Below are 24,070 nucleotides of genomic sequence, written 5' to 3' on the forward strand. Positions count from 1 at the left end.
AAATATTGCAATTTCTAATTGATCTTAAATTTTTCCAATTTTTTTCTCACATAGAATAAAGTTTAATCTTAATGAGAATTTAAATTAAATTTACAAATCATCCACTAAAAAATTATCAACAATATAAAACGAACATAAATCTTAAAAATGAATTATTAAACCTCGGCCATTTTCTATCCTTTTCAATCACTCATAATAACTCTTCTTTTGATTAACATTATCCAAGTGAAGGCAAATTGTGGTGGACTCACCGGACTATTAATGGCTTTTAGGATTGCAAAGCTGTGGGAGTACCCATCATTTGCTTCTGATACATGGAAACCCTTTTACGAGGGTCCTCACTCCTTCGTAATTGGCAGTGGTCACTTCTGCCTGAGGCAGGAAGATGTCAAATGCCATCCTTGTTCTTTTTTCTTTTCCTTCTGTCAAATCTAACTCAACCCTTTATCCAAACAGCAAAATTATTGGAGTACAGATATTCCATTAACATGTAGGGATCAAGGACATCTCTTTTCGGGATATCCATGTTTCAGCACCAAACATGTGCACAGTTCAGTCCATCTCCAGGCATCAAAGGTAAGGAAACTAAACAGCAAGGTCATACCAATCAATTCATCAACACAATTAGATTAACTATTATATATTATATAACAGATATTGTAGTTTATAGCTAATTTTGTGTCCAGAATCATTGAAAACTGAAAGCGAACAATGGATTAGACGTTAGAAGCATCCTCGAGAGAACTAAAAAACATCGATCTATTGCTGTCCATCTGTAAGAAATCAGCGGGCTGCCGTTAAACCACTATAACAAGGAAAAACATGAACTGCTCGTGTGTGGAAAAAGAGGGCAGTTCATAATGGGATCTATGCAAGTAGAGTTGTTGAGGGGAATGAACACACTAACATCTGCTTAATATTTACAAATCAAAAGAAGCAGATGTCGGGAATGAATAAAGCATCTAAATAAACCTTTCTAAATAATATTAAAACCTCAAGAGACAGAAGCCGACTCCCTATTCTCTGCCTCAGTATTCTCTGGAGCAACACTTGGCTCGCGGTTCCCTCCAGAACGAGGTTTTCTGAAATATTTAGCAATAAAAGCATCCGCCAAATCAGGATATTTCCCTTTGATGAAGTTGTCCAGACACTTGCGGTATGAGAAATCTTGTTTATGACCATCAGTTGAGACAACATAGAAGCACCTGCTATCTGGGAAATTTGTGTGCTTGTTTACCTGTTTCGCATCAAGTGCAGACACCCAAATAGTTATTCTATTTTCCTTTGACCGAAAAACATATAATTAAAATCCATATATACAATGTACCCACAAATATATTAATATGTATAACATTGCACAACATCAAGTAACCCATCAAAAAATAAGGCACCACAAAAATCAAGCATTCATATATAATATGTACTGACAAATATATTAATAAGTACAAAATGAAAACCAATCATACAAAGTAACCTATTACAAAATCAAGTATCAAGAGTAAATTTCCAACCATTCTTATAAAACCTGAAAACACTGAGACTTGTCAAGCCAGCGAACTGTTTTGAGAAAACATCACCCTAAGCTGATGATGCCTTCATCAGATATTATTCGCATACTTAAAGATGGCCCGAGAATTCTCATGCCATCACTAAACAGAGAAGTTGAACTCCAAAGAGAAGAAGTTTCTGTGTTAGGCGTCTTGGAGCATTGCAATAACTTATCTTATTATTTGTGAATTTGAAACATTGGGATATGAGGTTACATGTAAAAACACGAAAAATAAGTGCCAGTAAGAAGGACCAATAGTGATGTAAGTAATTAAAGGAACTAAAAGCATAAAGCAAAGAAGATGTTTACATGGATGTCATCCACCACTTTGTGCAGGTCCAAATATAACTCTGCCTTTAATTTGTACTTAACAGGTCAAAAGCTCATAAATCACACATATACTAAAGGACATGGCCTAAAATTCTTCCATGTATCAAAAAGGATAGGAATCTCAAACAAATGCAAACTAGACAAAATTTAGGTAACGAAGCATACCATGACATAATCAATACCAGCACCCATTTTTACAGCTTTGTCTGGATGGTGAGTAAAAACATTATCAAGTACAAACAACTGATCACCAGCTGACAGCGGATCCCCATCATTGTACCTTCACATAAGAATTTTCTATTGAGAAAACTGGGATAAGATGAAAACGTGCAGAGTGGAGCATAAACTATTGACAGCAGGGCTGGAGGATGGGAAAGTAGAAAGAATCATGTAGGCTAAGTGATTGGAAGTGTCTGCTCTGTAACATTTGCATCTAAAAGAACTTGCGCAAATCCTAATGCTTAAAAGAATCATGAAAAAATCTACAACTGGGTACCAAAAATTGTCCATGCAAATATCCCAGATCTTCAAAGTTGAATAGAGTATCTAATTAACCAGAATGTCCTGATTCATGATCCATGTCTACTGGAAGAGTACAAGTATCAATACAAAGAAATTGCTTCCTACTTGTGAGGCAATTAAAAACCTATATTGCCATGGAAATTGACAAGCAAATGTAAGGGTATCTAATTTAACAGAATTTCCTTACTCATGCAGATCCATGTCAACTGGACAGGGGAAAGGTAACAGCATAAGGAAATTCCTTTCTACTTGTGAGGTAATTAAAAACCAATATTGTCATAGAAAATTAAGAGCAAAAGTTAGAAAATATTTACCCAGACTGGTGCATTATTTTTCTGATTGACTGCATTAGTGGCTCAACATCAGAGAGAATATCTTGCTCCTCAGAGGTAAACATGTCTAATCTTTGTCTTGTAGCAGTATACATTGCAGCCATACTGGAATCATCATTCATCACTCGAGCTGACTTCACAGGACGATTCTTCTTACTAGCATCTGATGCCCAACGACGTGAGCCCCTAGACTGTCCCCACTGATGCTGCTTTTCACTTTGAGTGCCATCCTCACCAAGGGGCATATCCCAACCACTTGAACTTGCTGGTTGATTTGACTCATTAAGGGAGCCCCAACCTTGTGAACAGTCTGGTGACTTTTGTTGGTCCCAAGAACTATTCATTATAGGTGACTCATCCTTAGTCCAGCCTGCAGAAGTTGAAGAAACCCAACCAGACGTCGACTGAAGTGGCTTTTCCTGAGTAGCTTTTTTATCCCAACCACAAGTCGATTGAACTGCCTTTTCCTCAATCACTTTGTTATTCCAACCAGATGTTGACTGCACTGGCTTTTCTTGACCTGATTTGTTATCCCATTCACTTTTCTCTCTCCCTTGGTCCAGGTGGGTATCATTTCCACTGAAGCCAGATTCATGAACTGCTACAATCTTCTGTCCCCAGGAAGTAGCATTATCCCAGCCACCCGATTTGGAAGATTCCTTGAAGGGTTTTTTAGGGATGGCATCTTGTGTGCCCCATTCACTTTCCGCTCTCCCTTGGTCCTGGTGGTTATCATTTCCACTGAAGCCAGATTCATGAACTGCTACAATCTTCTTTCCCCAAGAAGAAGCATTATCCCAGCCACTCAATTTGGAAGATTCGTTCAAGGTTTTAGGGATGGCATCTTGTGTTCCCCATGCATCACTAGCATCAGTTCTTTCAGATTCTTTGACCGTTGTTCCCCAACTAGTTCCAGCATCCCAACCATTGGACTTGAAGGTTTTCTCTTCAATAGGGAGAACATCTTGTGTATCAGACTTTTCCATTCCCCAACCCGACAATTCGGTTAAATCTTTCCTACAAGTTCCATCCACTTTAGGAGAGACAACATCTTGTGATTTAGATTTGATTGTCCCCCAATCACCCCACTCAGTTTGTTTCTTTGAACTGGTCACAGCTGCAGCAAAATTGTCACCATCCTCAGCCTTTTTATTCCATGCAGACAAAGCATCCCAACCAGCATCAGACCCCTTGTCTGAAGACACAACTTTTTCCCAATTTGACTCAGCTGGCTGATAGTCTAAATTATTCTCAAAATCAGCCGCATCCTCAAACACTGGCTTATCCAAACCAGTGTTATTGTCTGGAGACAAGCTCCAATCTGCGACTTCATCTATGTCCATCAAGTCATCAACTTCTTCACCTAGGCAAGCAGTGTCAGGATTGGTTCCACCAACACCACTGACCATGTGCAGAAAGTTGTAGACATCCATTCCACTCGTTTGATCAAATCCAACCTGGAAAAGAAAGGTGATAATGAGAATATGCTACACAAGAAAACGATGAAAACTGATAAGAGCTATGTTGCTTGGACTCACGTACGGGTATCATGTGCTGGTATGTACGTAAGCATCTGACATGCCAACTACATGAAATAGAACAAATGGGATACAGCTATAAAAGGTACGAAACGAGGACACAGGTCTAGGGATTCTTTGCCCAAATTAAAATATTAACATTGTTAATATTATTATGTCTAAAGAAAAATCCTAAAAGCAATCAACCTCCTTTCCGGTAAGAGTAGATGAATTGAGGCCCAAATGCCCTTATTGGCCCAAAGCATGCTTGAATAAATGAACCAAAATGGGACAGAGGAAAAGGAAAAAGAGATTGACAGTAACAAACCAAGATGGATGAGGAGAGAGGAACTGAGAAATATCCAGAAACAAAGATGCCAATAGATCATCAAGCTTCTTCTCCCCATTTCTGTAATTGATTATAAATTGACCGTTTGTTGCGTGGCATGAATATCTAAAGTAATTGAAAGCTAAAAAGGTGAGGAAATGAAGAAGAGAACTCTGGTTAGGGCAACAATTAATTTGGGGGATTAAAATCTGCAGCCGAATTCAACACAGATCCCATACCCATGTCTGGATCAAGTCATGTTGACACTGATACTCCACCAAACATATCGAGTCCAAGCAACAGAGGATAAGAGTGAAGAATATCATTAGAAAAAATAACTTCGAATATGATATACCTCCTTCCGATCCCACAGGATGTCAAACCGTGACCCTGTTCCAACAGCCACATTTTTACCCCAAGAACAGGATGCAACTATGCTTGACAAAGAATCATCATAACATTTTTCAGCAGCTCTTTCAAAGCACTTTCTTGGTGTCTATGCAACCTCACAAGAATGGATTATTTAGAAAGGAACATTAGTTTATCAAATAAGGGAAATACTTGTAACTTTTCAATTTAGAAAAAATAACAAAATGGAATAGATTGCTTACAAACAGTGTTGCTTCAGTAAATGGCACTTGAATTTTCAATGAGCGAGATAATGCTTTATAACCACCAGAGTTGAAGCCAATCAAATTTCCAGCACATGTCATGCTGTTTGCTAAGAGCATGAGGTGTTCCTTTAGAACACCTCTTGACACCATTGACACTGAAATGGAGAGACGCTGCAAATTTGCCACATAAATTAAGCATTTTCAATGACATAGAGATCTATAAACTGAAACAATAAAACTCTACGACCATTTGTTATCATGGCAATCGATATAAGCTGCTATGTTCATCCATTAATAGTCAGCAAAAGTAGATTCTGCTATGGCAAATGCCCCTTGCAAAAAGTGCAAGACAAACAAGAAAAGTATGCACCTGAACTAACCCCTACCAATAACCCCTAATGTACACTTACTGTTGGGTCGAAATATACCTGTACTGCTTGTTCAAAAGCACAAGAAATGCCAAGCAATTCCTGAACTTGCTTCATCGCGTAAGGTATAGACCTCTGGGTGTCAATTAAATTTAGTACTGGAAGACAACAATCTATGACAGTCCTCCAGGCATCACCATTCTGCTTCACAGCAGATTTCTCCAGAACAACATCCAAAGCCAATTCTCCCTTCTGAGTCTTGCTAGGGTTTCTTATCCAAGTTGTTGTATCAGGGCTAACCCAGATAATATTTGCTGAACAGATACAGGCGTCACCTGTCCATTAAAGAATATCAAAACAGTAAATATCAAATTGCAAACACCCTGTCATAAGCAACCACCATAACCAGGTTTGATTACAAGCTAAATAAAATTGACAATTAGGAAGTATTCAAATCCAACAATCAGAAGATTTGGTACAGCAAACAACTTGAGAATTGAACAAAGTTGCAAATTAATGATACAACTATAATAATTTTGTGAATATCTATATGAGTTTTGTGGCCAATCCCTTTTTGGTCCATATACACTGCTTCCATATGCATTAAAGTCAAAGAAATTAAAATACTCAAAAAGTATGACTAGAGATTAGACGAGACTATATCTGCAGCCATTGAAGACCTTAACTCATTAACATAATTTCATATTAAAACTTAGGTTATTATATTATGAATTCTAAGTATTCTATTATACAGGAGAACCACAAATCAACATTTCTAAAATGACAAGGACAATGGTTAAGTTAGATTATTCTATTACTTTCAGTTTGTTTTCTTGCAATCTATTCTTAGTTTGATTGGTATGACATTTGCCACTCACTGTTTCACTCTCAAATTTAGCCATAACTAAGGTAAATAGCAATCATAGTAATCATATTTAATTAAAATGAGCAGAGGGGTGAAACATAAGACCCTATGCACCACCTCCCCAACAGTATACAAAAGATCTCAAAAATGGAAGAAAAAAAAATTCATCACCACAACAAAAACATTTCAAGCATGCTTGGAAATAACTATGATACCACTAATACTTAAGAAAATTCATCAAAGATAAACAAGTAAACCATATGTTTCCAGGGCTGCTAGATGTTACCTAAACCCAAAATAAATAGAATACAATATGGCTTCAGCAAGGCAGAAAGAAATTACACTAATTCTTTGGATTATGCAATCATGTAAACCCAACCCTACAAATTTTCATTATGCTTATATAACAAGCACTATTAGTTTGGAAAAGTATAGAATTCAATAATACCTTTCAATTTAGTCATAAAATGCAAATTAGTTTGCGATGCATTTCTATTCTTTCTAAAAGGCTTAACACCAATGAGTAATGAAATTTATCTTCTCTGCTAACTGGATATTAAATTAGTTGTATCTAAGATAAAAACCAAACGAATAGAACAGAAAACTTGGAAAAAGAAAGCCAATCACACATCACCTCAGCTTCTAAAAGTAAACTTCACCAATATGTAAACTACATGCATAAGAACATTTCAAATATCAAAAATCACAAAGTAGAATCTAAGGCAATACCCTTGATGACTGTTTCTAGAAGAACAGGGTAGATGATGTCAGCCAGGATTTGTATAGTACTATCTAGATGATCATCGATTGTATTTCGGCAAAAGAACATCAAGCATGGCATTTCAAACCACTTGTCCACAAAGGATTGCTGGATAGAACAAAATTCACTGCCAAGAGGTTCAAAAGAGTGGAGAATTTATGTACATTGCAAACAAAATTAGGTGGATCAAGAAATAGTAGAGATATTGAGTGATAAGAAATACAAACAAAACGGAAAGTAGTGACATCAGATAAAATAAAATAGATAAACAGGCAACACACACTAAAACCGAACAGCAAAGGGCCTCCCAAATTCTTTCAGGTGGCAACCTACATGATCAATTAGGTTCCTTCCAAACAAATGACCAATATCAGCAGGAATTCTTATCATGTAAATCTTTTACCAGTACTATGTTCCCATTACAAGTAGCATTGAATTTATTTATGTTTTATTGAAACTGTTTTTATAGAAAGAATAACAAAATCAACCTTTATTTTTTACATTTTTTACTTAAGGAAGAATCTTAAGGTGACTAACATGAAACAAGCACATTTTACAGTACAAGTGAAAACCATAACCAACAGTTTTGAAGTCATATCCTCCACTACAACCAAATAAAATCTTAAGCATGAGATTTCCTTTTATTTCTTTGGTAAAAGGGAGAGCATTACAGCTCAAACCTAGGATCTCTATCCATGTCTCACCCCAGCATTACCAATTGAGCTGAAGCCCAAGTGGTAAGAGGTTTCCAATTTACCTCCTAATGGAAAGAGGAGGCAATATTAGGACCCCAAAACAAGGGGAAGGTGCAGAGAAGTGGTAAAATGGGATTTTTTTTTTTTCAGGACTCTTAACTAATAGCTGATTGTTGATAGTCGGCACTTAGTCCTATTTTGACATGAGTTCAGAAACTCAGAAGAATTTGCAGCTATTTCACATAGTGAACTACTGTGATTACCAATAAGTCATATACTGCCATACCATCAGTTAAGCTTGTACCAATATATGTTGCTTTTATAATCAGAGGAATTACAATAAATTTTAGCAAACTCCTAGCAGTAACCATTAGGACAGTAAAATACAGAAAATACATTTAGCACACCATAACAAGTTTAGGTGAAGAAACTAACCTTACAAACAAATCTGTCCTCCTAAAAGTTTCAGCAGTCTTTTTCTTCTTACGAAAGGAGTTAATGGTTTCTTGGCACTTCATATAAACCTCTTGCATACTAATATTTAACTCCTTCAATAGAGCCTGTTTTTCACCACTTCCAAAATGAGATATCTTAAAAGAAGCAACAAGGACACAGTTTGAAGCTTTAAATATATACCAAAAGATACAATAATGTTAGACTAAGTATAGTAACCTTATCGAGGAGGATGTGACCAACAAGGCCTGCCTCAATTTCTGATACAGATTGCTGCTGCCTGTATCTGTATGCAATGACCTAAAGTTAGGACTTATACTACTGCAATACTGAAGCACAACAGTAATCATATACATCCCCTTTTCAACAAACAACATACGGGGGGAAAAAAAAGAAAATGAAACCCCAGAAAGTGATTATGTGATTAAACATACTCGATGATGAACTCTATTGCAGTATCTTTGAGTTTGACTTTTCTCAATTGATTCTTAACAAGATATGCTGCATTTTCTTGGCAATACTTTCTCCCACAATCACAATCTTTCAAATACAGGATCACTCGTCGGTCAATCAGGTCATTCTTGAAACTGGCTTTGCAAAGCAATATTTCCTGACAATAAGAAAATCACTATCAGTAATGGTAAGAGCTATACAGAAAAGACATGCTTAAGCACTACCTAACCATTTCATTCTACACAAGCCATAATGAACTGACAGAGAGTACCTTCATAAGTTCCCAAGAAGAATTACTACTAGGAGTTGAATCAAGAACTGCTTTATATGCTGGATTTGACATTGCAGTAGCAGCTAAGACACCGACAGGTTCACCAGCAGGGAATTGTGGTCTAGTTCTGGCACTCAACCCATATTGAAATTGAATTATTGAATTGCTACTGATGTTTCTAACCGTGCCATCATAACAAATAACAACATCACGAAGGATGGCCATCAAATTCTTAAACAAGGTCCCAGGTTCAGACAATCCTCTTGTGGAGCGAACCATGACTTCTCTAGTAGAGATTGAATGAACCAAGCCCTCATACGGATCCAGCCCACGGAAAAAGCAACTCTTAATTAGTCCAAACTCAGCAGAAGGATAATCGACACCATCAGAAGGATATATGCTTTGAAATTGGTATGCTACATCTTCAACCAAAGTCTTTGAGTAGAATTTTCCTTTATCAGAAAGTTGTAGTCCCAAGAATCCAATCTGCTGAACAACCTTATTGACAGCAGAATCACTCTTAGAGTCAATTAAATCACCCAAGGCAGATGATTTTAGTATGAAATCTGCAACTGGTGCTTTGGCTACTTGGATGTGATTCTCCATTTGTAACTCAACTAATTCATTAAATGTAGATCTTAACTGATAAAGCAAAGGAGAAATAACCTGGATATCTTTCTGAATATTTTCTATAACTTCCCTGGACACAGAAAAATCCCCTAGACTAACAGTGAAGCCTTCCGCAAAGATATTCTCCATCAATAAAGGCTGTAGAGAATCAAAGAAGTTAAGAACCTCTTTTGGACCCTTCTCAAAGAAAATAGATGCCGTGACCTCATTGATGACAGACTGCATGAGGTCCTTATTGAAATCAACTTTCAATATATCACTTTTGCCAATTAAGTATTTGTCACCAGAGCAGTCTAGGCAGGCAGGAAAAGCAGTCTGCAGAATTTGAAAAGCTGTCCAACAAGGAGCAACAAGATTACCCTTCCATAAAGCAGGCTGTGGCAAAGCTGAAGAGAGAAACATTGACAATTGTTGAGCATCAGCCTTTTTGAACAAAAATGTCTGAAGCATAACTCTCAGTGACAACAATGAATCAGTGGCCAACTGCAAATTCAGTTTGCCACTATGAGAGCTAAGCAACTGCTTCTCCACAGAAAAGAGCTCAAAAACTTCTGCTTTTGCAGGTAAAGACTGAGGGTAGAACAAGTGAATACAGTCTCCATCAAAATCGGCACTTAATGGGCCACAGATTAGAGGATTTATCTTCACCGTGTGATCATCATGCACATATACTGAAAGTGCCTGCAATGAATGCTTATGTGTGGTTGGGGGCCTATTTATGAAAACAATGTCCCCATCCATAATTCGCCGATGTACCACCTGACCAGGTCTCAAAAAGGTATGCCCCTTTGAACCCTCCCTCAATGAATATGTAGAAGAACCATCTCTGTAGGTCAAACACAACTTATTATCTACCAGATTTTGCAAATATCTCATGTTGTGCATGTTAACCCTCTCCTCGAAAGTAATTCTCTGAGCGATTTCAGATGGAATGCCAATTTCATTCACCTTTTTGTATGGATCACCAGTAATCACACTGCGTGAAGAGAATCCTGAACCCTTTCTAATGAACAATGTTCTCATTTTCTCCAGCCATGCCTTTGTTGAAGAATCACTAACATCTTTGCTAATTCCATATCGTGCATCTATATTGCGAGATGCTTTAACAGTACCCCTAACTTGAAGATATTGCTCAACTGCAGATTGCAAATCATTAGCTTCAACTTCATGAGATTCAAAATTTGGGGTGCCGGACCTTGAGCTTTTGATGATCTCAACTTGCTTCAGAACCTTTTTCAGCATTGCCGTAGAAAGATCCTGACAAAAAATAAAGATGTTTAACCACAGAAGATAAAACACCAACATGGTCCAACAAAAACATCAAGATAAGCAACCACATTTGTTCATACTACACTTACTGAGGACATGATGCTAACACCATCAGAAACATCTGGGACGGATAAACAATTAGGTGGAACAGGCAAATACCGCAAAATATATCCCTCCTGTGGGGAGAACCCTTTCCCAGAAAGCTTTCGTCTTGTCTCAGCAGGAATTCTTTTGAGTATTTCCATCACCTGTTAGTGATTTCAAACAAATAGAACTTAAACCTGAAACAATTGATAGTTCATCAAAGACAACATCAAAAAGATGTTCATATGACCACCTAGAAAATGTTTCAGGAAACCTAATGCTTTCCTGATGGTACTTGTTCTAGATATGGTAAAAATTCAGAATTCAACCAACAAATCAACAAATCAGACCAGCCTGTATTCAGGAGCTAATAATGATTTAAATCAGATGCATTTGGGTATATTTCAGAGACTAATAAAATAACTAAAAAACCAAGTGGCGGATGCTTGAAACCAATGGAAATGAACAACTAATCAGCAAAACTTGAATGCACTACTGTCTGCTTTAAAAGACTACCACTAAACTGAACTTTATGATACTGTGAGACAACACTTATTTACAACTGTTTGTAATCTTGTAATATATATATATATATATATATATTTATATTTGTATCTTTAGAATTAAATATTTATATCCCCAAAATTAAGGACAAAAAATTAGGATAGATAATCCCTCAATTACAGGATCAGTTTTAGGAAGATTTTCCTAGTTTACCCACTAGTTATTTGTATGTAAACCTAAGGTGCTTATATAATTCTTTATAAGCAGTTTTTTCAATATACATTCAATTTCACTCAAAGTTTTTCACAGTTTTATTTCTTGGTTTTTTCACATGGTATCAAAGCTTTAGGCTCTTCTTGGGAAGAAAATTTTTTCAACCTTCATTGCTGAATTCTATTTTAGGTTTTCATATCCAAATCCTGTTAAATCTTTCAATCTTTTTTTTTTCTTTCTTTGGCCTTCATTGCCCAGAAACATCTTTGGTTAAACCTTTACTATCAAGACTTGTTTTAGTCTTGTGAAAGATAACCATGCCAAAGATTGCAGAATCTGCCATTACTACCCGATTTGAGGAAATGACAACTAGTAAAAACATTGAAGCACTACAGAAGTCTCAAGAACAAAGAAAGTTGGATAGAGAAGAGATTGAGAAACTAAGAAGCCTACTCAAAGCTCTTGAAAAGCCTACTGGGATATGTTCTTTGGGTAAAGTCTCTAGTTCAGATAAAACTTCTGGTTCTCATGGATTAAATGTCTCTGTTAAGCCTATTACAAGTTTTTGGGTCATTGACTTAGGAGCCACAGCCCATATGACACATTCTTCACAGAAGTTTAGTACATATACCCTATGTCCTAATAATAAGAAAATTGTTGTTGCAAATGGTTCACTTACTATAGTAGCAGAATTAGGAGAAGTTCAAATTAATCCCTCGTTTGTTCTTAAAAATGTTCTTCATGTTCTTGGACTGTCTACTAATCTGATATATATACAAAAACTTACCAAAGATATGAATTGCAAAATGACTTTTTATCCCTCATATTATGAATTTCAGGACCAAAGTTCGGGGAAGAGGATTGGATTTGCTAAGGAGAAGGATGGAATATACTATCTTGAAACATCAAATAACACAAGTAATATCAAGAATAGTTTACCTTTGTCATTTCTTTCTAAAAATCTCCCAATAAAGACAAAATTTGGCTTCATCATTTTTGTCTTGGACATCCTTCTTTTGGAACTTTGAAAAACATGTTTTCTTCTTTGTTCAAAGGATTAAATGCTGAAATTTTTCATTGTGATATTTGTTAACTTGCAATGCATAGACACGTCTTTTCCTGTTAGCAATAAAAGAAGTTCTACTCCTTTTTACTTGATTCATAGTAACATATGAGGTCCCTCTACAATTCCTAATATTTCTAGTGTAAGGTGGTTTGCTTCTTTCATAAATAATTGTACTAGGGTCTCTTAGATATTTTTACTTAAATCCAAATCAGATGTGAATAGTGTGTTTTTAAGCTTCCAAAACATGATCCAAAATCAATTTGAAGTGAAAATCAAAAGATTTAGATCTAATAATGCAAGAGACTATTTCAGAAAGAGTTTACCTATTTTCAAAAGGAGGGGATTATCCATGAGTCATCTCGTGTTAATACTCCACAACAGAATGGAGCGGTAGAAAAGAAAAACAGTCATTTACTAGCCACAACCCACGCTTTACTTTTTCAATCAAATGTACCAACATCCTACTAGGGGAAACCTGTTCTCACTACCACACATATTATAAATAGGTTATCTTCAAGGGTTTTGGGATTTAAAACTCCCATGGAACTACTCTCACAATTCTATCCCAACTTTAATATTACAAACAACCTCACACCTAGGATATTTGGTTGCACATCATTTGTTCATGTTCACAGTCATAATAAGGGAAAGTTAGATCCTAGAGCAATTAAGTGCATTTTTGTGGGGTATTCATCGACTTAGAAAGGGTATAAGTGCTATCATCCTCCTACCAAAAAATTCTATGTGTCTATAGATGTCACTTTCGAAAAAAGTAAACCATTTTTTACTCAACCTTATCTTCAGAGGGAGACTTCATTCGTGGAAGATAAGGATAAAAACTTCTTTTTGCTTGATTTGCCCTCCTCTTCAACATTTTCACCTATTAATTCTTCTGAGTCGAAACCTGTTTATTCTGAGTCCAAGTTAAACACTGAATTTAAGTCTAAACCCATTCCAAACACAGATGACGTGACAAAGGATAATATTGTTCTTGATTTTATGAAGGAATTATAGGTGTACTCAAAAAGAAAAGTTTCGGAGCCTGAACCAACGCAATTCCAAGAACCTAATCCTAACTCAGGAAATGAGGTAACTACAATCTTTGACTCTGTTTCTCGAAATGAGCATGAATCTCCTAAAACTATAACTAGTGATTATGATCTGCCTATTGCCATTAGGAAAGGAACCAAAGAATGTACTAAGCATCCACTATACCCGATCTCTAATTTTGTGTCATTTGAAAAATTCTCACCATCCCACAAGAATTTTCTTGTGAGCCTAAACACTATTTCTATTCCAAGTACATTATCCAAGGCATTATCCAGTGAGAAATGGAGGCAAGCCATGAAAATAGAAATGGAGCCTTAGAGAAAAATAAGACATCAAAACTAGTAGAGTTGCCTAAAGGAAAAAATCCAGTTGGGTGTAAATGGGTTTTTGTGAGAAAACACTTATTTACAACTGGTTGTAATCTTATAATTTGTATATTTATATTTGTATCTCTAGAATTAAATATTTGTATCCCTAGAATTAACGACAAAAAATTAGGATAAACAATCCCTCAATTATATGATCAATTTTTATGAAGATTTAGTTCCTTAGTTTAACCCATAATTAGTTGTATATAAACCTAAGGTTCTTGTATAATTCTTAATGAACAGTTTTTAAATATACATTCAGTTTTACTCTTAGTTTTTCACAGTTTTATTTCTTAGTTTTTCCACATGGTATCAAAGCTTTAGGCTCTTTTTGGAAAACAAAATTTTCAGCCTTCATTGTTGACTTCTATTTTAGGCCTTCATTACCGAACCCTATTTAAGCCTTCATTATCGAACCCAATTAAGGCCTTCATAGCCATTCTATTTTTCCCTTCTTTAGCCTTCATTGCTAAGAGTCATTTCTGGTTATATCTTAAGACTTGTTTCAGCTCAAAGAAAGAAATCACTACCACCCAATTTGAAGAAATGTCAACTGAAAAAATCACTGAAATACTACAGATGTCTCAAAAACAAGGAGACTTGGACAAAGAATGGATTGAAAAGTTGAGAAACCTATTGAAAACCCTTGAAAAGTCTATTGTGGTATGTTCCTTGAGAAAAATCTCTAGTTCAATTAAAACTTCCGGTTCTCATGGATTAATTATCTCAGTTAAGCCTATTATGAGTTTTGGGGTCATTGACTCAGGAGCCACAGACCATATGACACATTCCTCACAGAAGTTTACTACATATACCCTGTGTCCTAATAATAAGAAAATTGTTGTTGCAGATGGTTCACTTACTACAGTGGCAGGATTAGGAGATGTCCAAATTAATCCCTCGCTTGTTCTTAAAAATGTTCTTCATGTTCTTGGATTGTTTACTAATATGATATCTATACAAAAACTTACCAGAGATATTAACTGTAAAGTGACTTTTTATCCCTCTTATTGTGAATTTCAGGACCAGAATTCGGGGAAGAAGATTGGACTTGCCAAGGAGAAGGATAGACTATACTATCTTGAGACATCAAACAATACAAGTAATATCAAGAATAGTTTACCTTTGTCATTTCTTTCTGAAAAATCTTTCAATAAACACAAAATCTGACTTTATCATTTTCGTCTTGGACACCCTTCTTTTGGAACTTTGAAAAACATGTTTCCTTCTTTGTTCAAAGGATTAAATGTCGAATATTTTCATTGTGATGTTTGTGAATTTGCAAAGCACAGACGTGTCTTTTCCAATTAGTAACAAAAAAAGTTCTACTCCCTTTTACTTGATTCATAGTGACATTTGGGGTCACTCTACAATTCCTAATATTTCTGGTGCAAGATAGTTTATTTCATTCATAGATGATTGTACCAAGGTCTCTTGGGTTTTTTTTACTTAAATCCAAATCAAATGTGAATAGTGTGTTTTAAGCTTCCAAAACATGATCCAAAATCAATTTGGAGTGAGAATCAAGAGATTTAGGTCTGATAATGCAAGAGACTATTTCAACCAGACTCTATCCACCTATTTTCAAAAGGAGAGGATTATCCATGAGTCATCTTGTATTAATACTCCACAGCATAATGGAGTGGTAGAGAGGAAAAACAATCATTTACTAGCCACAACTTGAGCCTTCCTTTTTCAAGCAAATGTACCCAAATCTTACCGAGGGAAAGTTGTTCTCATTGTCACACACATTATAAATAGGTTACTTTCAGGAGTTTTGGGATTTAAAACTTCTATGGAACTACCTTACAATTCTATCCCAACCTTAATACCACAAACAACCTCACACTTAAGATATTTGATTGTACATCATTTGTTCATGTTCACAGTCATAATAGGGAAAAGTTGGATTCAAAAGCAATTAAGTGTATCTTTGTGGGGTATTCATTAACTCAAAAAGGGTATAAGTGCTATCATCCTCCTACCAAAAAATTCTATGTGTCAGAAAATGTCACTTTTAACGAAAGTAAACCATTTTTTACTCAACCTTATCTTCAGGGGGAGACTTCATTCATGGAAGATAAGGATAAAGGCTTCTTTTTGCTTGATTTTTCCTCTTCTTTAACATTTTCACCCATTAATTCTTTTAAGTCGAAACCTGTTTCTACTGAGCCTAAGTCAAACACTGAATTTGAGTCTAAACACATTCCAAACACAGAAGATATGACAAAGGATAATATCGTTCTTGATTCTATGAAGGAATTATAAGTGTACTCAAAAAGGAAAGTTCCAAATCCTGAACCAATGCCAGTCCAAGAACCTGATCCTAACTCTGGAAATGAGGTAACTACAATTTTTTACTCTATTTCTCAAAATGAGCATGAATCTCCTAAAACTATAACTATTGATTATGATCTGCTTATTGCCATTAGGAAAGAAACCAGAGAATGTACTAAGCATCCACTATACCCAATCTCTAATTTTGTGTCATTTAAAAAATTTTCACCATCCCACAAAAATTTTCTTGTGAGCCTAAACGTTATTTTTGTTTCAATTACATTATCCGAGGCATTATCCAGTGAGAAATTGAGGCAAGCCATGAAAATATAAATGGAGGCCTTAGAGAAAAATAAGACATGGGAACCGATAGAATTGCCTAAAGGAAAAAATCCAGTGGGGTGTAAATGGATTTTCACTGTAAAATACAAAGCGAATGGTACTGTTGAAAGGTATAAAGCCAGGTTAGTGGCTAAGGGTTACACTCAAACATATGGAATGGATTATCAGCAAACCTTTGCTCCAATTGCCAAGATGAATACAGTTAAGATTTTGTTATCATTGGCTACAAATTACAATTGGCAACTTCAACAATTTGATGTAAAGAATGCTTTTCTACATAATGATTTGGAAGAAGAAAAATATATGAAAGTTCCACCAAGATTTAGAGGTCAAGCAAACAAAGTATGCAAGCCGAAAAAGGCTTTATATGGCCTTAAACAATCTCCTAGGGCTTGGTTCGGGAGATTTGCCAAAGTGATGCTAGCAATGGGAAATAAACAGAGTCAAGGAAATCACACATTATTTATCAAGCATTCTAATTCAGGGAGAGTCACAGTTCTATTAGTATATGTTGATGATATAATTATAACTGAAGATGATGAAAAAGAGAGAGAATCTCTAAAACAGTGTTTGGCTAGAGAATTTGAGATAAAAGAGCTAGGGAGATTAAAGTACTTCCTAGGAATTGAAGTAGCTCACCCACGGAATGGTATTTTTATCTCACAACAAAAATATATGATGGCTCTTCTGAAGAAAACTGGGAAGCTCGCATATAAACCTGCAAATACCCTTATAGATCCTAATCATAAAATTGGAGAAGCTAATGAAAATGCTGCTATAGATAGAGAGATGTACCAAAGATTAGTTGAAAGACTCATTTATCTCTCACATACTAGACCTAATATAGCACATGCTGTGAGTGTGGTAAGTCAATTTATACATAATCCTAAAGAAGTGCACCTACAGACTGTCTACCATATATTACACTATTTGAAGGCCAATCCTGGAAAACGTATTTTATTCAAAAGAAATTCAGGGCTAGTTCTAGAAGCATATACAGATGATTATACAGGTTCAATAACTGAAAGAAGATCCACCTCAAGCTACTGCACTTTCTTAAGCGGTAATCTTGTGACTTGAAGGAGTAAAAAACAGAATGTGGTGGCATGATCAAGCGCTGAAGTAGAGTTCAAAGCAATGGCTCAAGGAATTTGTGAACTACTATGGTTAAAGATTATCCTAAGAGACTTGAAGATCAAATGAGATGGACTAATGAGACTCTACTGTGATAACAAGTCTACAATAAACATTGCACACAATCTTATGCAACATGACAGAACAAAACACATTGAAGTAGATCAATATTTTATAAAGGAGAAACTAGACAGTGGGTTGATTTGTACACCTTATGCATCAACCAATGGTCAACTTGCAAACATGTTGACTAAAGGTCTTAATTGTGCAACATTTTAAGAAATTATTTCCAAGCTGGGAATGGAAAACACCTATTCACCAACTTGAAGGAGAGTATGGGAAAACACTTATTTACAGTTGGTTGTAATCTTATAATCTGTATATTTATATTTGTATCTCTAGAATTAAGTATTTGTATCCCTAGAATTAAGGACAAAAAATTATGATAGACAATCCCTCAATTATAGGATCAATTTTAGGAAGATTTAGTTTCCTAGTTTACCCACTAGTTAGTTGTATATAAACCTAAGGTGCTTATATAATTCTTTATGAGCAGTTTTTCAATATACATTCAGTTTTACTCTTAGTTTTCCATACAGTTTTATTTCCTGGTTTTTCCACAAATACTAATACAAGCACATGCATGTCTAGATGCTTAATCACGTATTCTGTTGCAGTAAGATAAAGAAAAAGAAATCAGATATGTAAAGTTCAAAACAAAACAACAAAATCACAACAAAAATAGGGGAAAAAAGAAGAAAAAAGTGAATCGCTTGTAATGACTCATCAAATCTCAACAAACAAGAACAAAATGAAAGCCTAGGTCAAACACCAAATGATGAGTAAAGTTGAAGCCAAACCTCACAAGGCAGCAAAGTTCGAGTATGATGGTCACCATAGCGGAAACCGTATCTCTCTAAAAAATTCCAGTTAGGTTTTGCATGTCTAGATGGCTGCTTCAACTCCAAATAATAAGCACCATCTGTTGTTTTAACCTCTTTGATTGAAATTTGGGGAGCATTCTATGAAGATCAAAAGAAAAAAGAATAAGAAAACAAAAGAATAACACCCTCCAACTGAAATTACAGAAAACAAGTTCATAAATAAATTATTCCATTTTTCGGCCTACAATCCACCAGTTGCTCACCAAATACACAAGGACAACTTGCTCTAAGTAGAAGGGTCAAATTAATACCAAGAAATATTTCTTATTTAACAATCACGATTGTTGTAATTAAATTAAAATTGATTATCATATTCCCACTATTTTGCCTCTCTTTCATTTGAGCCGGTAGGCTCCAAAACAACCCCCTCCCATCCTTCATGACCATACAGTTTATCAGGGAGAGAGAAGAATGTGTGTGAGGGCATGCGCACAAGCTTGATAGAGAGAACTTGTTTAAGAAGGATATAAAATATAGTAAACATCATCAAAAATGATAAACTGCAATTAGTTAGCACCATGTACTGCAAATCAAACAAGCAAAAAATGTTAGGCACTTCAAACTCACCTCACAACAGGATGCTAACAATCTTTCAGCAACACTGCCACTTTTAATCTGAAACTGAAAGGTACAGACCAGTAACTACCAAGCATGTAAATACATCAGCAGATTCAGCAGAATGCTATTTCGTAAGAAGTAAAGAATTAAGAATCCAACCTTTCACCAATAATGTTTCATGAAAAAATAAGTAATATGATAATATAAAAACCACAGCATATGCAAAGAGTTCAGTTCCAAATTTGCTAGAGGAGAAATCAAGTTATGTCTAGAAACTTCCACATGATTAAACATTTTTTTTAAAAACTGACACTCTTTAGTAGTTTATAACTTTACACACTGCCTCACAATTTAAGCAAATATAACAGGATGGCATAAGTTAAACAAAGGAAAATCAGACAAAGTGCTGATATTAGTTCTATACAGAAAACAAATAGGTAAAATGGAGGAAGAAAAAGTAACTTCACTTCGAAAGAAATAAGGGATGGTAAATCTATGTACTCTTATTACTCACAAGCATTTGGGAGAGCCATTTACCAAGGAGCAGAGGGAGAAAATAAAGAAACCTTACATCATTTTGATTAACTGGGATGATTTTAATTTTGTTTTAGCTCAAACAAGTGAGCCATTCTTGGTATTACTTTACTTTGAAGGGATGAATTCTTACTTTTAAAACTTTGAAGTTGTTCCTGCAGTCAGTAAGGTACCAATATATATGACATTCTTATAAGAGTCAACCATTGTTGATTGTGATATTTCTCTTTTTAATGAGCTTCTCGATTCATAATTTTCTAAACAGTTTTAGACGTAAGAAGTATAAATCCTAGAAGGTTTAAACCCCAACATCCCACAATTTACGTCTCGTCCTAATGGATCATGGAACACTGTGATTTATGCTTCAACCTAAAAAACTATGCATCATGTGACAAAAAAACACGTAAACTTTTCATCTTCCTCAATTAATGCAAAAGAGGCCAAGAGAGATCAGAGTCTCCTTCTTGTACATGGAGACTCTAAAACAAGATCATCTACAATGGATAATGCAATAGTTGATTAGCTAGTACCTTGTTCTTCATTTTTAAGCACTTCAAGCATAGCAAACTCAACAATCGCTTTAATTCACTGATATGGCTCGGATGATATATTGGAATTGGTAATTCAATATATCCAAAATGACCTGAAAGCAACAACATAAATGAAAAGTTTGGCTTTTTGAAAATATTCTCAATGGCATTATCTTCCTTCATTAAAAATACTTTTCTTTTTTTTCACATTTTCAACTTTTATACACTACAAGGATAGAAGTAAAAACTCACACACCTTCGCATTTTCCAGGTTCAGAAGTACCACATGCATTACATTTTCCAAATTCGAGGGGCAAACCAAGGTAGGAATTTGAGAACTGACTATGATGGTTAATAGGAAAGCCACTGACGGATGCTGTAAGCTGCAAATAAATTTTAGAAGATGGAGAAAGTCAATTAGCATCAGAGAATGAACTAATGCACAACAAATCAGAGAATTTATTCCACTATTAACAATATTAATTTTAGGGTAAAACTTGCTAGATGATAGCCCCTGGTGAATCAAAAGTGGTTATCATAGAAAACACGGATGGTGAATCATTCCATTTCCCCAGTGTAGATGCTAAAACTACTTCCAAGAAGCACAAATAAGTACCAGAGATAAACTCCACAGCAGGAACCAAGATGGAAGAGGGAGGGGGAGGGGGCAGTAAAATAAGTAGACCATCCAAAAATCACATGTTGTAATCATTCAAATGACAACAGACAAAGGGCAAAGATTATTGCTATAATGAAACAAGCTAATGAACAACTAAATGAAAAAAGACAGATTTCAACTTACAATTTCTTTATGACTTGCCAAGCCGAACCTTATGCGATTTATCTCAGCATCTGAAATAATAGGTGAAGAATTTTCCTCCATATCTCTTGCTTTAAACTGTAAGACAAAACTATGCAAAGAAACAATCATTTAAGTATCAAATGGAGAAAGATAATGAAAAGGAGCACGAGATGGAAAAAAGCCTATGCTAGCAATAATAAAACCTTCAAATGCTTTTCAGTTCAGTTGGATGTCACATGGTAATCCTAGATATAAGTTTAAGGACAACATTATTTGTTTTACAAATCCACCTCAGTTTAGGGTTGTACATGTGCAACCTCAGCCTATTCAGTCACATGCTACCATATCAACTGTATAAATCAGAGCAGAGAGAAAGTGCTAAATATGAGTTTGCAGGTTCTCCACGAATAACATTTAGTTACACGCATGACAGAAAGCAACAAGAGGGGAAAATCCAGCATACAGTACAAGAAAAGAAAGTGTTTGTTCAAAGTAGGTAGGTCAGTCATGCAACTGATCTTTTTCCAAAAAGGCATGTAGTACAGTAATTAAAACATATTAATTTTTTCAAGAGAAAATTTTTTTTTTTATTTATTCCACTCACCAACTAATAAAATAAACAGAACTATGATTTATCTAATAATACAAATAATCCTAATTGTAAGGGGACTCAAACACTAACCATTTCAAGCCCATGAAGCATGTAAAATCATGAAACAATAGCTAGATTTTTTTTTTACTATATTTAGTTTTTCCATTAAATGAAACAAAATGATGAAAATCAACAGCCAAAAATAAGGATTTTAGCTAGCTAATTTCAAAAAGTCATCCTACCAAGAAAACAACAAAGAGAGAAAGGGTAAATTTTTCTTATATCTGGAATATAAAAAGGCTCACCTTTACTAAGGCCAAATAACCCTGACTAGACAAGGAACTCTAGTTACGTAGAAAGAGAGGCAAAGAAAATGCAAGACAAAATACATGCATGAATTATAAGGAAAATTAAAAACCAAACAGAAGCCGAAAGTTTTACATATATAATCCATGTTTTTTAGAGTTTCCATAGAACCAAGCCAACCAAAAACACAAATGGCTTAAATTCCTTCCATTTTTCTTTGTTTTTTAACTCCACATTCTCAACGAAGACCACATGCAAAAACTGCGTTTAACTAGAAATAAAAAGAGAAGGGTATAAGCCAAATTACCTCAAAAGTCTCTTCTTTTTAGTCTACCTCAATTAAATAACCCCGAAAAAAACAAAGAAACCCAGCACATGGGGTTTTGCAAACGAGTTAACAAAGAGTCTAAAAGTTGAAACTTTGCTTGGTTCCCAATAGAATGAAGAAAAGTTACAATGTCTAACATTTCCAGTAACAAACCAAAAAACAAATGAAAACTGAACTCAAAAATTGTAAAAACGCAGTTTTTTAAAAAAATTTAGGGAAAAAACAAATACCCAGAATTTAAAAATGTCATCTTTTTCCATTTTCTTCACCTTCACTTCACTTTCTAAGTACCCAAACATAAACAAAGTTCATAACTTTAAGCCCATGAGAATTAAAAAGAAATTACCTGAAATGTCTTTGTTTTCTTCTCGATTTTCTGAGACTGGTTTTTGAAACACTACAAAAAGCCCTAAAAACCCATAAAAAGGAGAGGAAACCAGACGGGTTTTCAATGTAGGAGTCAAAAATGATTTTAAAAAAAAAACCCAAACAGTCAATTTAATGGAATAAGGAAAGAGAAAAAAAATGTGCCCAAAAAAATTAATGAAAATAAAAATGTCTTCCCTTATTTTGTACCATTTCTCTTTCTCTTTCTCCTACTCACTGAGAAAGAAAGAGAGCAAAGAAATGAAAAAACAAAGCTTTGGAGAGTCAAATGAGGGAAAGCATACAGAAATTTATTTATTATTGTTTTTTTTTTTTTTTGCTTCAAGGAATTTTGGCCTTTTTTGAGTTGTCGGTACGGTTCAGGCTTATTGGGTTTTCGGAGGGTTTATTTTTCGGCTTATGAAATGACAATAATGGGCTTGCTTGCCTCGATTGGTTTGGTTTGTTTACCTTAAAAGTAAGGGTAAAATGGAAATTTTAAAGTGTACTTTGGAGGACGAAGCCTGAGCAACTGAGCCTTGGGACAGTAGAACCAACTTCTCGTGTCTATGGTGTTTTTTTTTTTACTTTTTAAATGTCACTTAATTATATCGTTAAAATTAATTAATTTAATCATAGTTAAAAGTTAAAATTACAATTATAAAAAATAAAACATTTATAATTCTCTAGGGCTCTTCTGCAATTTTTTTGTTATTTAATTTTCAAAATATATTCATAAATATGAGTTTTACAATTCATAAATAAATTTTATACGTATTTTCAGAAATTCGTTTAAAATTTAAGAGAATTTGAATATATGTTTATTAAATAGATTTAAATTTGAATTTTAAACCTTTTTAAAAAATAAGATAATCTGTGGATAGATATTTAAAGTCCATGCTCAATCCGTCCTCGAATTCTCAACTTAAATAACTTTTAAATATTTTTATATTTCTAATTGTATTATATAAATATAAATAACTAAATAATATATGTATATATTAATATTTTATGTCTACATATATCAAAATCATCCAAATATCAAATTAAATTAATAAAGCTTTTTTAGCTTTATTTTTTATTATTTATTTTGTCATAGTAAATATTTATCATGAT

The 24,070-nt window shown here is 34.7% G+C and overlaps 1 protein-coding gene across 4 annotated transcripts; it reads right to left on the minus strand.

The window, feature by feature from the left end:
• Positions 1–691: 691 nt before the first annotated feature.
• On the minus strand, positions 692–23,241 carry NRPD1B (nuclear RNA polymerase D1B). 4 transcript variants are annotated; one of them, XM_089748874.1, is made up of 18 exons: positions 22,935–23,241; positions 21,363–21,458; positions 20,817–20,943; positions 20,561–20,673; positions 19,506–19,553; positions 18,855–19,016; positions 11,046–11,204; positions 9,058–10,944; positions 8,768–8,943; positions 8,553–8,619; positions 8,316–8,440; positions 7,155–7,312; positions 5,621–5,895; positions 5,190–5,363; positions 4,934–5,074; positions 2,716–4,190; positions 2,045–2,159; positions 692–1,237 (listed from the first exon to the last, which is right to left on the minus strand). In XM_089748874.1, exons 2-18 carry the CDS (start codon positions 21,441–21,443, stop codon positions 995–997), a joined length of 5,526 nt encoding a protein of 1,841 aa, XP_089605000.1. In that variant the 5' UTR covers positions 21,444–21,458; positions 22,935–23,241; the 3' UTR covers positions 692–994. The 4 variants fall into 4 exon arrangements, with proteins under 4 accessions (XP_089605000.1, XP_022764763.2, XP_089604999.1 ...); XM_022909028.2 differs by having other exon boundaries at positions 19,506–19,559; XM_089748873.1 differs by having other exon boundaries at positions 21,363–21,471.
• Positions 23,242–24,070: the final 829 nt, after the last annotated feature.

This window comes from Durio zibethinus, chromosome 19, assembly GCF_047325235.1.
Source record: "Durio zibethinus cultivar Kanyao isolate XHJ-2024 chromosome 19, ASM4732523v1, whole genome shotgun sequence".
NCBI lineage: Eukaryota > Viridiplantae > Streptophyta > Magnoliopsida > Malvales > Malvaceae > Durio > Durio zibethinus.